Source organism: Enhydra lutris, unplaced genomic scaffold, assembly GCF_002288905.1.
Source record: "Enhydra lutris kenyoni isolate GAN:26980312 unplaced genomic scaffold, ASM228890v2 scaffoldscaffold37, whole genome shotgun sequence".
Lineage (NCBI taxonomy): Eukaryota > Metazoa > Chordata > Mammalia > Carnivora > Mustelidae > Enhydra > Enhydra lutris.
This window is the reverse complement of record NW_019154121.1, coordinates 21,173,204-21,191,513: the sequence shown is the minus strand read 5'-3', so window position 1 is coordinate 21,191,513 and position 18,310 is coordinate 21,173,204. Positions and strand designations below refer to the sequence as shown.

The 18,310-nt window shown below is 49.9% G+C and overlaps 1 protein-coding gene across 1 annotated transcript in view; it reads right to left on the bottom strand.

Moving 5' to 3' along the window:
* The window catches only part of LOC111154485 (teneurin transmembrane protein 4), a 373,890-nt gene that overhangs the window by 78,844 nt on the left and 276,736 nt on the right, over positions 1-18,310 (bottom strand). Inside the window, exon 15 of the mRNA XM_022514097.1 lies at positions 10,832-11,048. Coding sequence (XP_022369805.1) covers positions 10,832-11,048 — 217 coding nt within the window. The remainder of the gene's footprint in view (positions 1-10,831; positions 11,049-18,310) is intronic.

Genomic DNA, 18,310 nt, shown 5'->3' with positions numbered 1-18,310 from the left:
AGGAAAGTACTCCAGTTCATTCAGAAAAAGCTTTTTTCTCTCAGGCTATTTTGTGTATATCTGGAGAGATGGAAGGAAAAATCCAGTCTTCTTCAGAGTAATGGGAGAAGGGTCCTGGGGGTGACTGAATCCAACTCCCTCATTTAGAGGTGAGGTACATGATCTCTGGAGTTGGATGGGGATCCCCACGAACACACATGAAAGCTGGGGTGCTGACAGGGCTGTTATGGTACCCTGACACCACCTGGGGACAAGATGGCCCAGCAGCTACTAGTGTCTCCTGGGCCCTCAGGCTGCACCTGCTGCAGAGCTTGGAAGCCACTGGTCTGTGACCTCCTAGCTTCATGTGGCTGTTGAGTCCTTCAGAGATTCAGGGAATATGAACTCCCAGGCCACAGGTCAGATCACCCAAGCCTGTGGGCAACCGGACTGTTGAATGCTGATGCTTAGGGCTGAGTCATTTCCTACAGGAACCCTCTGGAATATTTTCTGTTAGCCAACAAAGGTGAACACATGACCGGAGCCCTTGACTATTCCTAACACTGTATGTGAGAGAAATGAATCCATTGGTTGTGGCAAAGGAGAAGCAGGACTGAGAGAGGTTGGCCTGTAGAGATCATTTTGGAGGAGCAAGGGTGCTGTCTGGGATGTGGCTTGGAAACACTGGGGACATGGACATGGAAGGTCCAGACAGGCTGGTCTCTGTGCTGTGTAGCCAGAGGCCTGCTTCAGAGAAGAATTCTCAGGAGATGGTTTGTGCTGTTAGAAAAACTCGAGGCAGCTCTGCTAACGTGTGACTCCAGATACAGTCTCCCAGTGTACAAGTCGTTTCTGTGACTGCGTGCTCTGTCTTCCTGTCAGAGCACAGGACGGGTCCTGCTTTCACCTGGAAAAGGGAGACTTCTCTTGCTTTGCCCAGAAAGGAGGGACAAGGGTAGACCACAGTGAGACCCACTTCCTGAGTTGGGGACAATGCTGAGCAGAGATACAGAAAATCCAGCTCATACAAGGGACAGGGCAGGAGGATCTGACAGGGGTGCAGCCATGATGAGATGGCTCCCACGGGTATGGATGTCCCATGTGTTACCAGGTTCCTAAGCAGAGCAGGGATGGAGCTCTAGAACCAGATGTGTCAGGGGCGAGAGCTTGGCAAGAGAAGGCAAGGCTTGAGTCCTTGTCTGGCAGGGCTACCGAATTGCTTACCTCAGGGCACAGAAAGTGTGGCTGGGAAGTGTGGTTGGGACAAGGCAGAAACCCATCTGGCAGAGCTGGCGAGCCACTGGTCAGAAAACAGAGCAGTTGACGGACCTGAGACTGAGTGGCTGGGGCTGCTCGAAGCCTTCTCTTCAGATTGGGATTGGTTCTAGAGGCCTGCAGGTTGGACCCACAGGGCCCTGCAGGGGTGGGAGGAGGAGACAGACATAGGAAGGCACATGGGCACAACTCTTTGTTTTACCAGAACACCGTCCAGAGGTAGCATTTCTCCACATCATAGCTTATCTCCACAGGGTTCACTTAGAGCCAACTCTCGACCCTACAGGGATCAGACTGGAGGGCCACTTAGACTCGCTGCAGATGTGTTTGGTGAGTCCTGACCCGAAGCATGTGTTAGTAACGTGATGCTTGACTTCGTGCTATTTTTACTTCTTATGGCTTGAAATTTATCAGGATCAGATAAGTCCCTGACTTACAAGCATGGGAATTACTGCTTGAGAGAGCTCTCACTCGGGACTCCAGGTTCTCCAGGATGTAGGAGAGTCCTGCGTCCTGCTACTATTTTGCTGAGCCAAGAGCTTTCTCTGACCTCCAAGTTTTGTCTTCTACCACAAAGAGCTGGTGATCTCAAGGTCCGCTCACCTCTGACTGCCCTGGCGCTGGGGCACTGGCATCAATTCCGTAATGGCACTCACGCTTCTGGCTAAGATTCTCGTTCTTCCCCCAGTTCTCAGAGTGATACTAAAGCCTATACAAATACTAATGTCCTTGCGAATGCTGAGGCTAACTCTTGCTCTCTGTGACGGGGGTTACTAACACTTACTGAAGGCGTACTGCCCTGACACGTAAGTGTTTTACGTCTCATTTCACCCTCAGACATCCCCATGACATGTGGGTTAGTATCCTCATACAGCAGGTGGTGAAAATGAGGCACAGGGGGAGACCTGTCCAAGGTCACAACAAAGGGTTACACAGCAAAGGGTGGGGCTGGGAGGCAAGCCTGGGCTCCCTGACTCCGAGGCTGTGCTCTGAAGCGCGAAGACCTAGTGCACATTCACTTTACGTCACGCTGGACAGAACTGGATAGAAAGCTGGGGCCAGCCGGGGTTGTGGAGTTGTAGCAGCGTCACACTATACAGATTTCCAGACTGAAGATGCGGAGAGGTGGGACTATGAACGACCAAGCAGAGAATAGAGCTCGGCACACGGGCTCCAGGAGCAATTGGTTTGGCTTCAAATGCTGGCTCTGCTGGGGCACTTGGGTGCTTCTGTCAGTCTGGCTCTTGATTTCAGCTCCGGTCCTGATCTCAGAGCGGTGGGATCAAGCCCTAACTTGGGTCTCCATGCTCAGCAGGGCGTCTGCTTCTCTCTCTCTCTCCCTCTCCCTCTGCCCCTCCCCCTGATTGTGCTTGTTTAAAAAAAAAAAAAAAAAAAAAAAAAAAAAAAAAGAGCTGACTCTGCCCCTTAAAAGCCCTATGTCTTTGGCCAGGTTACTGAACTTCTCTGTGCCTCAGTTTCCCATCTGTAAAAGAAGGGTGATGAAGTCCCTGTGTCATAGGGTTTGCGGGGAGACATAAAAATGTTACTACTTAGGAAAACTACAAAGCATTTCAAACAATGCTGATGCACGGAACGTCCTCGGTAAATGGTAGGTGTTATAACTGGATGCGTGTTCCGCGCCAGCCGGCAGGCTTTCAGGTATTCTATCTCATTTAATCTTCCCAACACCCTGCAGGGCCCCACGTCACAGAGGATGACCTGGAGCCTCGTTCACCCGAGGTCATCTGCTCTCATTCACCCCAGGACTTGACTGCAGGCTCTCTCCAGGTAAACCTCGAGTGGCTCCCACTTCGGCACAGCGCTCTGCTAACGTCTGCCGCGACGGACAGCTAGGAACCAGCTGCAGCTACTGAGCAAACAGAGATTGTAGTTCGGTTTTGAAATCAGTAACGGGACGATCAAGTGGCAGAGGAGGAGCTGTTAGCTACTCATCAGGATGATGCGAGAAGTTGCTTCCTGCATCCTGAATTAAATTTACCTCATTGCTTTATCATCAGAAACATTCATTTCAGTGTGGGGAGGGATTTTTTTTTTTTAAAAAACCAACATGAATAATATATAATGGCTGACATTTTGGAGGAAGCAGGATCTTTACCTTCTTCCATCTTCCGTCAGGGTAATTTATCATTGTCTTTCTCCCTGCCCCCTTTCTCTTAAACTGATGGGGTAGCCTGTCAGTTCAGCTTGTTCTGAGACGCAGGAGTGTAATTCAATAATAAATTCACTCAGAGGCCAGCTGTCAGGAAGCTGGTGTTTATTTGAGCTCCATTAGATGGTCTCTACCACTCAGGCTGTCTGAGGGCTCTCCGAGGGCTGTCCACAACCCAGGGCTGGGGGCTGCGGATAGGGGGGTGGCAGGCAAATGCCTTTCTGTAACTGCTCTGCCACCAGAGTGCATATGGGATCTCCCCCCGCCCACATACACTTCTGTTATTTTTCTCGTCTTTGAAACCATGTCTTTATAAAGGATCTGAAATAAATTCTGAAGACTTACATGGCATCAAGTTTATTTCATTTCTCTTAATGTCCAGTTTTAAGTCCTAACTGAGACGACAAACTCTGGTCTGATCAGTGAACAGGCCAGGGACGGATCTTTCTCGGTTCCTGCTCCAAATCCACTCGTATGCCCGCATAGTTACCCTGTCCTTCCCTCTCCTGCGGCCCCTCTGCACACCAGGATCAGGTACCCCAGACTTCCTGAGACCATCTTGATGTCAAACGTTGGAGCACGGCTCTTGACTTTTGATTTGGAGAACAGTATCACCATAATTATGCTCCAGCCACATTAAAATTCTTTCAAATCCCTGATTATCCCAGAAAGTCTTGTCAGTTCCTCAGTTTAGAAGGTACTTTTAAGTCTCATTCAACTGAAACCAACACTAAGCAATGCAGCTTATTCAGTGGCACGCGCGTGTGCGCACACACACAACCAACCACGTTTCATGCAGTAACTACCCTTTTCACGGAGCTGCACCCATAGCTGCCATTCCATTGTCCCCCATTCCATTGAAATTCACCTCTTTTTAAAAAAATAGTTTCGACTCGCTCCATTGATTCCATGACACACTAATGGGTTGTTAGGACCAGAAGTAGGATAAATAATGTTTTAATGGCCCACCACCCTGACGGAAGTCTGTCTCAGGCCAAAGCCATGCCCCACCAGAAGTCTTCATTCAGGAGCTCCCTTGTTGGGTTGCTCATTCATATTCAAAAACAAACATATACAGTTGGCTTCTCTGGGCCAGGCCTGTACTGGGTCCTGAGGTTTCTACCTCTCTTCAGGCACTCAGCACTGGCTGATTGGCTGACTCACCGATTCATTGTGCTATCCTTGTGGCTTAGTCTGTGCCAACCTCCTGCTTGGCACTAGGGGTTCAATGACTAACAAAGGACGGGACACACAAAGAGCCCTCCAGGTAAGGGGTTATGGATGCGGATCTTCTTGAAGGCCTTGCACAGAGCCGTATGTGCCAAACACAGCTTGTGTTATGGGGCAACTCTGTACCCCTCGGAGCCTGGCCAGTCTGCTCTCCCGAGGCTCGGACCATCTCCACAGCATATGATCCTCTGCCTCCTTTGGGATGAATGCTCTGGTCACCCCTCCCTCCTTTTTTCAAAGTCCCCTGACTCCTCAAGTCTTTTCTCTTTGGGCTCAGTGTGTCCCATCAGCTGACTTTTCTTTTTTCTTTTCTTTTTCTTTTTCTTTCTTTCTTTCTTTTTTTTTTTTTAAGATTTTACTTACTTGAGAGAGAGGGTACAAGCGCGGTGGAGGGGCAGAGGGAGAGGCAGACTCCCAGCTGAACAGGCCCAACACAGGGCCCAACCCAGGACCCTGGGATCATAACAAGAGCTGAAGGCAGACGCCCAACTGACTGAGCCACCCAGGCACCCCCATCAGTGGACTTTCATAGCAATCTGTCCACACCCAACTTTCTCATTTGAGTGAGTTGATAAGCTATCAGGCTTACAGGGCCCAGAAAGACTAGACCACCTCACATTTCTCTCACCCGTACTGTGTCCTCAAACCTATTCTGAACTGATATTCAAATAACTCAGGGGTGGTTCTTTTGTCAGAACCTCTTTCTACCATCTGGCATTGGCGATCTATTGCTATTCGCTGAAGGGATCTGTCTGCCTGTCCTTCCCAAGAGTAGAGAAGCAACCAAAATTGTGTCATAGGGACGTAATGGCCTTGAGTGTTCTCTGAGGAGGAAATGTCTCAAGCTTCCCTCTCTTTCCCAATTGCCTGATCCCAAGCTTTACTGTCTGGGTCCTGTTATTCGTCCTCCTTTCATGGTCAGTTGGGGATCCATCTGTCACCTACAGACCCGAGTGGCCCCTTTCTTCCACTCAGTGCATTGTATTTTCCCCGTGACTCCAGGTGAGGGACAGGCATTCCACGGAGCAGAGGGGTCTGGGCCTCCAGGCTGGGAAGGAAAGACAGTAGTGAAGCCGCCTAACCTGGTGATGGTGATTTTCCTGCTTGCTCTGTCTGCTCCCACTTTAGACCTGTGTTACATCAGCAGAAGCCACTCACACCTCTGTCCCTTATGTGGACTTGAGGACAGCAGGGGCAGAATGTCAACAGAGCTACAGCACTCGTTAAACCTGTATGAAACACCTGGTCTGGGCCAGGCATCGTGCTAGGCTCTGGGGACACAGATGAGCCAGACAGGGTCTCTGAGGGCTTCCTTACTCCAAGTCCTTTGACAGTCCTTCTGCTTTAGTTTGGAGTCAAGCTCTGTGCTTGGCTCCAAGGAGTCCAGCCCAGCTTAGAGCCTCCCATGCTTGGCAGGGACCCTCAGGTCCCGAAGTGCGGCTGCCCCTCCTTCTGGGAGGGCCAGCCCTGCTCCAGGTCCTTGGGGGCCAGCTGTGTCATTGCACAAAAGCAGAAGGAGCTCCCCAAAGAATTCCTGGTGTCATCGGTGGATCTGAGAACCTCCCGCTTCTTCATCTCAGCCCTGGGGTCAGGCCTCTGAAGAAAAGTGTTCTGCAGACAGCCCTGGGCCCTGAAGACTTGCTTGCTTGCTTCCCCCACGGAAGGGCGCTCTAGTCAGTCCACATTGTCCCGTGGTCCCAGCATGCTCACCTGTGTGCTTCCCTGAGTCAGAGACCCAGCTGGGAGCCCACGGTGTGCAGGAAGGCACCTCTGGGGCTGCCTGTCCTTGACGGGCTCAGAAATGCTGCCGCTGCTCTGGGTGACAGCCTGCATCATGAGGCCTGTTAAATAGACTCCTGTGTGGAAGCTACATGTTGTGCCATAGCGTGTGGGGTGCAGGAGAATGTGGGGTTTTCTGTCAGGCACAGGCACCAAGTCAGGTCTGCCTGCTCATCAGAAAGCCCGCTCTCTGGAGAAGTGCCACTGGATTCCTCCCTAATGAGGACCCCGGCTGACAGATGGCGGGCGCAATGCTGCTCTTTCCTTTCCTCAAATAAGAATTCAACAGTTGAAACCTTGCTCCTTTCTCGGTGGCTGCTGGACTTCCCTGGAGGATAGGTTACTACCAAGTTGCACTTCCAATTAAAAGAGTGAGAAGCTCTTTTTAACAATGTCACCATCACCATCGTCATCATCATCATCATTGAATTAGCGAGCATTTTTGGTGTGGCCAGTACTAGGTGATGACTTTATGTACTTTGTGTTTTTCTTTTAATTCTCATGGCAACTCTGCAAAGTAAACATTATTACCTCGCTCTTACAGATGAGGAAATTCAAGCTCAGAGAGGTTAAGGACTTTTCCCAAGGTCACACAGCTAGAACGTAGATGCAAAAGACTTTAAATTCAGTTGTCTGAGATGAATAAAGAAGAGGTGGCATGCATATATATATATATATATATATATATATATATATACACACACATATATACACACATATATGTATATGTGTGTGTATATATGTATATATGTACACACACACACACACACACACACACACACATGAATACTACTCCACCATCAAAAAATGACATCTTGCCATTTGCAACGATGTGGATGGAACTAGAGGGTATTAATGCTAAATGAAAGAAGTCAATCAAAGAAAGACAAATACCCTATGATCTTGCTCATATGTGGAATATAAGAAACAGCTCAGAGGACCATAGGGGAAGGGAGGGGAAAAATAAAACAAGATGAAATCAGAGGGACAAACCATAAGAGACTCTTAACCAAAACAAACTGAGGGTTGCTGGAGTGGAGGGGCATGGGGGGACAGAGTAACTGGGTGATGGGCATTAAGGAGGACATGTGATGTAACGGCACTGGATGTTATACACAGCTGATGAATCACTGACCTCTACCCCTGAAACTAATAATACATTATATGTTAACTAACTGAATTTAAATAAAATAAACTAACCTAAACTAAACTAAAATAAATCCAGTTGTCTGATTCCAAAGGTTGTGTTATTTTCACTAGGCCATGCCGCTGCCGTAAAAGCAATCACATACTGACCACCTAAGTATGAAGTGCTGTGCTAGATGCTTTATTTCAGATAACCCTTTCAACGGCATTTGTGAAATAGCATTACAGCCCATTTGTAATCGGAGGCCCACACACAAAAGTTAAATCATTTCCTCTGACGTCACACAGAGATGATGGGAGGTAAAGCCAAGATTCAGACTCTGGGCTCTTTCCACGAAGCCACATTCTGTCATATGAGAGGAAGGAAGGCCACAACCCAAACCTGGTAAGGGGTTCCACTTTACCCCAACTATGCAAATAAGCACCGCTCTGAGGGCCCAGATTAAGACAACAGATACCTGATGGGCGTCCAGTGACAAAAGCTTTTGATGCCTCATGTTTCCAGGTTTCTTGTCACTTGGGCTTTTTTTTTTTTTAACATAAAAATCTGTTTGGGAATACTGAGTAGTGACAGACTGCTGTTTCTTCTGAATCTAGATGAGTGAGGAGCAGGGGCCTAATGGTTTGGGCACATATTAGGTGAAAGGAATTTTTACAGTAACATCTAGAAGCTTCTGTTATCCATTTATTTGGAGACTGAATACCATATTCCAGGCCTTGCCCTAAGTGTGATAGGTCTGGAGAGATGAACGGTCTCTGCTTTCAAAGCATCTGTAGTTTAACTGAGGGTGACAAGTACATAAACAATAATCTGGGAGCCGACTTCTCCTGCCTCTGCTACTCATCTGTAATATGATTTTTAGCAGATGATTTAACTTCCCTGGACCCTGAATCCTCAGGATAAAATTAAGTAAAATAGATAATGTATCTATCCATCCTTTCTCCCTCCCTCTCTCTCCTTCTCCCTCCTTCCTTCCATTTCTTCATTGTTCAAGGCAAGATGTACGCGTATTTGGTTGAACATCTACTAAGAGCTAAAATGAGTAGGATGCAGTCCTTTTTTGGAGAACTCAGTTTAGAGGATTGGAGACATTTATATGTGTGCTATATTAAGCCACCTGCCCAGAGCCATGTATCCGGTAGTGGCAGAGCTGGGATTGCAAACACAAGTAGGCCTGACTCTGAGGCCTCTACTCTTCCCTTCTGCCAAGAGGTCAATTTCTCCTGGTACAGCTTTCTCAAGCTCCCTGCAAGTCAGACCTGCTGGATCCACAGTACTGAAAGCCTGTGTGGGTCCCCCCAGGGATCTGTGGCATGTAAGCAGCAGCCTTTGGTGGGTCACCAGAAGACAAGCAGGGGATGTGGTCCTTGCTGGCACCGATCAGGATGGCACGGTAAGGCCCTCCTTAGGCAGAACCACCACCAGCGTCCAAACAGCCAGAACCCTGATCAGATTCCATAATGGGCCCAATAAAGAAAGGATGAGTAAGGAATATTTCCCTTCGTGGGAATAATATGCTTATCCCTGGTTGATTAAAAGAACGTATGCCACAGGAAGGCCCACAAGCATTCAGAGCAAGTTACACAATTGAATAAAAGAGCAGGAAGCTTCCTACCCAGAGACATTTAACCTCTGAGGTTCTCAAGATTCTTGAGGTGAGTTGGAAGATTTGGACTACGATGCACTTTCATCTCTAAAAATGTTAAAGTTTGAGGGCTTTTTCTCACTCCTGTTATGCCCCTCCCACTGGGCTCGGAGCACTCCTCCCATTTCACTTTTCCTGTCCTGTCCCTGCTCCTTGTGGAGAGGGACTGGGGCAATGGGAGGCATGTGCTCTAGACCCCACAGTCCTGTGGTGTGAAGCCCAGAACCCGGGCTCCATCCCATCCCAGCAGGGAGGCCTTCTTCTTGGATTCCCAGTTACGCTCTGGTGATGACAACCACACCTCCTGGGCTGGCTCCTTCTGAGGGCCCTGCCCTTCTCCCCTCACACATTCTCCCAGAGTAAACTGTTGTGTGCTCCTGGTTTCCACTCTTGCTTGCTTGTCGAAGGCTCCCAAATCAACATCTCCCACCTCCGTGTAAGCTCCAGAATTGCTTATGAACCACAGACTCTCCCTTCCTTGCCCTTACTGTGAGGGGGGAACTCCCAACCCGCTGCTGCTCTCAGATCCTCAAGCTGGTGAAGGCAACACAGTCTCCCAAGGCATTTGAGTGACAGACTCTCCTGCATTCCTCAGGCTCAAGTGATGCCTAAGCCCGGCTCATCTCCCACTTTGAGTAGAACAGGAGGACGGCCTTCACCTTTCCCACCCCTCACCACTACCCTGTTGTCTGCGCGGTGCATGGAAGTCATGAACACAGAAGAGATGAAATCTGTGACCGCTGAACTGACTGTGCTGACTTTTAGAGAAAGTTCTGCATGTAAGAGGCAGCCCTACACGGGAAGGCATTCAATAGGCATGATTACCCGTCATTCCTGGATCCTGTGCTTGGTTCATGCACACCTGGTCTTTGCACAAGCTCTTCCCTCTCCTGGGAACACCCTCCCTTCCCTGGCCGAGTTAACCATCTTTCATCTCTAAGACTCTATTCTTAAGTCATGTCTTCCCCTCCCAGGAGCACCTCCTGGAGGACGGTCCCAGAGTGCCCTGAGGGCACAGTTCTGCTTGATCACCCTGGAGGTCTTTTTTGTCCCCTTAGTGGACTATTCAGCTCCGTGATTCCAGCATAGCACCTGGCACAGAGTGGACCTCAGTGAACAGCTGTCCAGTGGGTGACAGATACAACCAAACACTTGTGAAAGAATGCATGGGCCGACAGCCTGAGCGGGGGCAGCCACTGCACCCCACCCCCCCACCCCCACCATCTTCTGGACATCGGCTCTAAGGGTGAACAGTGTTAAAGTGTTGCCACTCATCTGGAGACTGCAGAATCAGTAACAGCTGACTGCAAAGAGGGTATTGATCCAAGATTCCCCTTGGACCTTTGATTTCTCACTCTCTCCATCTATCACCCAGCGGGAACAACACAACTTGGCTCATTAAAATTCCAAATGCCTGGGATAGCAGTTTTCTAAGGGTGGGCACCTGAGGCTGCTTCTCTGCATCCCGTGACATTCCATCGAGAGCCTTCGATACCCACCCTCCTGGCTTCCCCCCACCCCCACCCCCACCGCCCCAAAGGTGGCCCGAGCTGATTCTGTTCTCCCGCAGAGAGCCACGGCCGGGGCCAGGGCGCAGGGGACTCACCCTCCGTCAAAGGGGTTCTCCCCAGGAATGATGTGCGTGGTGTCTCTGCCCACAAGGAACTTGATGCGGTCGTAGAAGGAGTGCAGGTTCTGCTGGGACGCTGGGGCCTGTGTCTCCTGGATGATGTCCAGTGGGTCGGGGGAGCCCAGGCACAGCGGGTTCACGTGGCAGAGGGGCTGGAGGCAGCAGTCAGGGTCCATGCAGTCCAGCAAGCCATCTGCAGGGGTGATAGCATTGAAGTTCATACCACCATGGCCCGCCAGCCGTGTCTGTCTGCAACACCTTCGTTCACGTCTCTATTTTCCACTCACTGAGTCACTTGATTAAGGACGTGGGATGAGCCAAGGCCTTTGTGGGGAGATTGGGGCTTCAGATCTGCTCCCAGCCCACTCGTCTAGCTGGGGAGAAGGACAAGAACTTGTACAGGGGATGGGTGTTTCTGTTTCTTTTCAAAGAGACGGAGGGCATTCTATGAGGGCCCAGGGGTGGAAGAACACACTGAATGTCTGAGCTGCTCAGCTCAACTGAGAAGGTGAGGGACGAGCCCAAGAAGAGACTGTCGATGCTGGTGAAAGAACTTGCACGGCCGCGGGCTGCCTTTGAGAATTTGCACTGAACTCCTGGGATGGGGATGGGAACAGGGGGAGCTCCTAGAAGGTTTAAAACAGGGGTGACATGGTCTGATCTGCATCACTGAGAGAAGCTCTTCCGTAATCTGGAGGGTGATACTGAAGCTGGCCCGAAGTGGAAGCTGGGGGCTCTGCGGTGGCAAGGGCATTTCTGAGGTTGCACGGGGGGGACAAGAGATCAGAGCAGGAACAGTGGAAGTGGGGAACAGTGGGTGGTTTGGAGGGAGGTTTAAGGGGTAAGAGCAGTAAGAGCCAGAGACAGACTGGCTTTGGGGGTGAAGAAGGGACACTATGACCGCCAGCATCATTGCCGGCTGCCATGTAGGTCCAGGGAGACCCAGCTCTGCCTTCTGCCAGTCGCTGACCAACGAGCCACTAGCAGGGAATCCTCTCCACCACATGGATGAATTTCTTCAGGACTGAAAATTATAGTACCGTTCCCAAACGACAAAGAAAGAAATGCCATAAGACCACAGAGTTTTGGTGGTATTAGTGCTTTCATAGGCGCCCAATGGCATAGCTTAATATGGAGAGCAAATCCAGGGATTAGAGGATATGCCTCTGGGTGGTGGTGGGGGGGGGCAGGAACAGCCCAGGGTGACATTCTGTGTGCTTTGTTGGAGAGAACAGTCTAAGGCCATGTGTTCCTCTGGGTTCAAATTCTGCCTCTCTTGTTTATTAGCTGTGCGACTTTGGGCAAACCGTCCCACCACCCTGGAGACATAGATCCTGTTCTGGTTACCTCTGTTCTGTCCCCAGCACTGAGTCCAAGTGCCTAAAACATGGCTGTGAAGTAAATACATGAATGAGAATTGAATGACTTGACAAATGAATCAGGGGATGAAACCAAATGATAGCCCATAAAAGCCAGAAAACCACTACCTTCGTTCAGTTCATCTCAACAGCGTGGTGTGGTGGGAGCATCGTGAGGCTCAGGCTCAAGTTCAGGGCCCAAAACCGCACCTAAGAACTCCCATGGACGAATGCCTGCTCTTACTCTCTGAGCCCCAGCCTCCTCCTCATCGACAGGCCTCTCTTGCTTCTGTCTCCGTGGGTTTACACTACAGATGCTGCGCACCGGAGCGTGGCACAGCCTGGCCAGATTCGGGACCCCATCCACACAGGCAGCCTCCCAAGCCCCCTTACTAGCTTCAGTTGTATTGTGGTGTCGGGTAAGATACTTGACGTCCCTGAAACCCAGTTTTTTTTCCTTAGTAAATTACAGAGAAAAATCCCTCGTCTTTCTTGCCTACTTCTTCATGGCATTCAAGACTTGATGACTTCCTCGAGGGCAGCGCAGCGTGAACAGAATGGACTCCAGGACCCAGACTGTCTGGGGTCAAATCCTGGCTCTGAAACTTAACCTCTATGTGACCGTAGGCAAGTTACGTAAACCCTCCGGCTTCTGTTTCCCACGTGTCTTACGAGGGGATTATAAAAGTGTCATGTAAGTGTTAGTGACATAAATACAAAACATGGTATATGTCCCCAAATCTAGCAGAATACTGGATACACAGTAAGCACTTACTAAGGGGTAGTTTCCCTTCCTATCCCTGAGTCTACAATATGGCTCACCAAAGTGAAGGGCCATTTTTCCGTGGTCTGCTCACCTCCCATATTCATCTTTAGATGTGGAAGAAAGGCCTCCTCTGACCCAGGCACGGTCCTGCACTCTAACTCAGGGCTCCTGTCCCAGCTCCCAGAAACACCCACTGATCGCTTAACAAAGCCCCTGTCTTCTCCTGCGGACGGCGGGCTCCATCACATAGTCTCGTGCTACCCCTGTCAGACGTTGCTTAAGCACATAATTACAGCCCGTGCTGTGGGTTATTTGCATTCTGCTATTGATGTTAGCATGACAGATTCAGCTGCCGCATCCATAACTCTGCAGAAATGCTCCATTATTCAATCCCAGTGAGCAGGGACGCTGACCATTAAATCAGCAAGTACAATTGAAGGGCTGTGAGAAGTCATGGCTAATTTGAAATTTTATTAGCTATTGCCTGCTCTTGTTTACCAGACTCTGGAAGCTGGGCTTTTACCTCTTTATAAATACTCTGCTCTGTGGCATCTTGGAAGAACTGCTTGTTCTCTAGTCCTGGGGGCAGGTCAGCCAGGAATTATTAATATTATATTAAATGATGATGATGATGATGACGACCACAGACATTGTGCTAAATGCTTGACAAGGAATGCTTTCAAGGAATGTGTTATTGAATCTTCCCTGCTCTGTGAGGTAGCCACTGTTGTCAGCATCACCCTCATTTAATTATCTTTAAAAAAAAAAAAAGATTTATTTATTTTTTGGAGCAAGAGAATCTCAAGCAGACTCCCTGCTGAGTGTGGAGCCCGATGCAGGTTTCAATCTCATGACCCTGGAAGCATGACCGGAGCTGAAATCAAGAGTTGGACACTCAACTGACTGAGCCACCCAGAGCCCCATCACCCTCATTTTAGAGAAGGAACTGGAGATTCAAAGTGGTAGAGTAACTTGGTCAAGTTTGTGTAGTCCAGGGCTGACTTGGAATCTGAGCCCAGGTCTTAAGTATGAAAGGTTCTTTGAGTCCTGAAGAGACTTTTGGGAACTATTTCTTAAGTGAAAAGCATGAATTTTGGAGTCTTGCTGGAATACCACTCTTCCGTGCCCTTCCGGCTCCCTGAGTGACCTCAATCACAGCACTCACTCCCCATCTCCTCACTCTACTGTAGATTTTCTCTGTCTCCTTCCCCAGACATGGAGCTCATTTCAGTATCCCTGTGTCTCCTTCTCTAGCTTCCACCCCGGCTTCAACCTTGCTTCAGGAATCAGGCCTCCCCACACTCCTTTTATCTTTCCTTTTTTTTTTTAAGATTTTATTTATTCATTTGACAGACAGAGATCACAAGTAGGCAGAGAGGCAAGCACAGAGAGAGGAGGAAGCAGGCTCCCTGCTGAGCAGAGAGCAGGATGCGGGCTGGATGTGGGCTGATCCCAGGACTCTGGGATCATGACCTGAGCTGAAGGCAGAGGCTTTAACCCACCGAGCCACCCAGGCACCCCTTATCTTTCCTTTTGAAAAACAAATTAAGCAATCTATTTTAAAAACAAATGGTCCTTTCTTATGATCAGAGGCCCTCTGGGATCCAGTTAGCCATTCTACTGGAAACCCCCCCCCCAAAGTCTCAGCAGGGGCTCTGAGCTTCAATTCTACCCATCTATAAAGGGGACGACCAGACATACCTCACAGATAGGCTGCGGGGTTAGGGGAGATCATGGACATGGGGTATTTGGCATGATGACCAGCACCTGAGTCTGTGCTTGGTAAACAAGAGTCCCTGTTAGCTCCTTGGCCGGGAGCTTCCCTCAGACAGGTATCCTCACCACAGACCAGTCCTGGCTCCCTCCCATCACACATTTCAGGGTGGCCCTTTCTGGACGCAGCCTGACTTTGAAGAACTGAATTAGACAAAGATGGCTTGAGAGACACACCTGTAAGTTAAGGAAATGGAGACCCAGGGGACTTGAAGACTGGGGTTGTCTGAAATGGAGCCACCTCACACAAGCGGGGCTCTCATGAAAGTTCTGGGACTGTAGAATGGCTCATGGGTATGCTTCATAGGACAGAGTGACAAGGCTGGGCCAACGATTCTGTCTGCCTAGGCCTTCCTGGGTGGACACTCCCCCGTCGTTTACTCAGCAAATATTTGTGAAGTAGTAAATGTGGGCTAACCCTCTGCTAATAGAGATGGTCATTATTAAAGGAAGCACATGCTCCAAAAACGAGCACGGGTGGGGGGGGCACAAAACTCTTATCAAAGGTGCACTTTACAAGATGGGCTTTTGTGCAAACGGTGGCCTGATCTGGGGCAGGCCAGCCGCCGCAGGAAGGGAGATTCGTTTTCTTAGGCAGAGGTGAAAGACTTGGGAAGAGGCATATTGAGAGGAAAAAATGGGCTTTGGGGACAGAAAAGTAAATTTTGGGGTAGACTAGAAACACCTCAATGTATAGTTTTCATGATTCTCCGGTTTGGCTAGTTTGTGAATATTTACACTTTCCAAGGACTTCGTATCTCACTAAATTGTATATTACACACAAGTCTGTTGACTTAGAAAATGTCCGTTTTTCGTTTGTATGCTATTCCCACTGATAGACCCTTCTTGTGGCAAACAGAAAGACAAACAAAAAACACCAGGAAAATAGGGAGGATTTTTCTCTATTTCCTCAAAATTTTCAGTAAAACCCTCCTGAACTCTAAACCCCAACTTTGGGAAAGAACATTCCTCCCCACCCCAAGAAACATCCTTTTTTCCTTTCTCTCTGTTGACATGGTGAAAGTGAAGGGGGTAGAAGGAAATGGAGTGGGGGCCACTTAGGATCTTGGAGGCTGGAGGGCGGCAATGCTAGACCCAGCAGTGAGGGGCAAGGGGAAGCAGGGAGGAAGTGTCCAGAAGAGTCAGACCAGGGAGTAAAAAGAAAGATGGAAAAAAAAGGAGGCGGGGAGGAAAAAAACCAGACAAAAGATGCAGGTCTCTGGGGCACCAAATGAACATTTTCCAAAGGGCTTCAAGTTCTTGTGACCCCTGAGCTTGAAGCACCGGCCCCGGGCTAAAATGTTAACATTGTGCACGCAGCGCTGGTTTCTGCTAACATTTCCACCTCAGTGCTACTGACTTGGGATAAGGGCCATGTTGTTTCCTCCAGCCCCCTCCTCAGTACCTGCTCTGCTGGGGGGTGTCAAGCGACCTTGAGAACCAGGGAGTGGGGAACAGGAGAGAAAAAAAAAAAAAAATCCAGGCTAGAAGCCTGAAGAGCAAGTTCCTCTCCTGGCTGTGTCACTTTCTCGCTGTGAGACCTTGGGCACACCCCCTTCCAACCCCTGAGACATCATTTGTTCATGCGAAACCAGGAGAGTGAGTTTTGCCAGTCCCTCAGCATTGCTGGTGGGTTCCTGGGCTGTAAAGAGTAAATGAGTCATTCAGTGAAGTTCTGGGGTCCTCCCCATTCCAGTGGCCAGTCCCCAGAGCCCCCTCTGCAGACAGGTGCTATGGCACAGGGATAGGCGAGGTCCCCTGCCATCAGTCCCTGGTCCTGAGTAGCAGTGGCTTTCTGCTCATTTTGTGATCCTAACAGCTACCACTGAGCAGTGGGACCCTGATGGACTCCCTACACGCCTGATGTTGGTGTCTTCCTCAGGCGGGGGTTCACGGGGCAGCCTCTGGGGTTGCCTGACCTAACCTCCTGGCCTTTCTATGCTGTGGGCCCATCTCTCCTGGTGGCTGGCTGGCTGCAACTCCCTCAGAAAGCCAAGGGTGTGCCCGAGGGTCCTACTGAAGGTGGTGGCTCAGCTAGCCTTCTTGGCTTTGCAGACGAGGACCCTGGTGCTTGGGTTCAGTGACTGACTCAGCGTCATCCTGCAGTGAAGTGTGGCAGAGCTGGGAATTTGGTTTCTTTTCTTTCTGCAAGTCCAGCCATTAGGCACTATGCCAGAGTCTACATCTTTCTCTGTCCGTGCTTTGGGATTTCTAGCTCCTCCACGGAGGGCAGGAATGGACTGGTTGACCTCTCTACCCCAAACGCAGAACATGGTGCCTTGCACACAGTGAGCATCAAACTTGTTGCATGAATGAACAAAGGATCAATGATGATCTGAGGACCCCAGAGGCAAGCAGCTCAATCGCTTTGGTCGGGCCGTGGGGGTGTGGTGGAAGCCAGTCCCCACCCTGGGAAGAGCTCATTGCTCTCCTTAGACAGGAGGCACGGGGACAGGTCCGCCCCTTCGGAACCCATCGTGTGGACAGACAGGGAGAAGACCGTCACGCCTCTGGCACAACAGAGTGCTGGAGAAGAAGAAAGAGATGGGGCCGTGGAAGCCGGAAGGTGGGAACCCAGCTTGGGTTGCAGGCTGGGCTGTATCCTGGAGGATGGAATGCTTGAACTGGGACCAGAGGGGTGGACACGAGCCAGCTGAAAGGAGAACAAAGATGGGAGCAGGTCTGGGAAATTCATGCATGAGCAAACTTCGTGTTGTAGTTGTTTGCATGGACCTTATACTCACGGCTCCGCGGACAGCGTGTGACACATCCTCCTCTCTCTGCGGGCTTAGCTGCTGCCCCCACTCCACAGCCCAGACACCAACCTGATCTCTCTGTGGCCACAGAGCGGCCTTACAGCAGCCTGGGAACAGCATCCAGGGAGGCCCTGGAGATGGGGCCTGGAATGGGCCTCCCCACTCTGTACACATCTGGGAGAAGTTTTTGTCATTTGCTATAATAGACTCTGTGCCTTCTTTAAAAAGGCTTTCAAAATCTCTATCTGCCCCTTGCAACACAGGATTTTTAAAGGTCAATTTCTCTCTTGTCTCTTATCACAAGAAACGTGGTTTAGAGATAGTCTGAAGAGTGACCGAATTCTATGGCTTTATGGGAGCTCTCCGTTCCAGCAAGGGGAGAGGGGGAGGGGGAGGGAGGGCAGAGAGCTTTGTTCTCTGCTCTCCTGAAATTCCTCCTTCCAGGTGGCATCTATCAATGATCTGTATTGCAATCCACGATCGTTTTTCATGGGACCAACAGCGCCTGAAGAGATTGTCACACCTTGAAGCTGCTTACAAATCCTTCATCCAAAGGGGTCTGGTTGTTTTAAGATTCCAGGGGACTTTATATTCTAGTTTCGTTCTTTGGACGAACCCATTCCATTCTAATCCTAGCTTTCCTGTGGATCCACAGTGTGACGTTGGGCACATGACTTCAGCTCACTGAGCCTCAGTCTCCCTGCATGGAAATCTCTGTTCTGCAGGTCTGTTTGCGAAGGGGTGGACATCACATCCACAGAGCACCCAGCATGGGGCCTGGCACCGGCGGATGCTCTCTGAA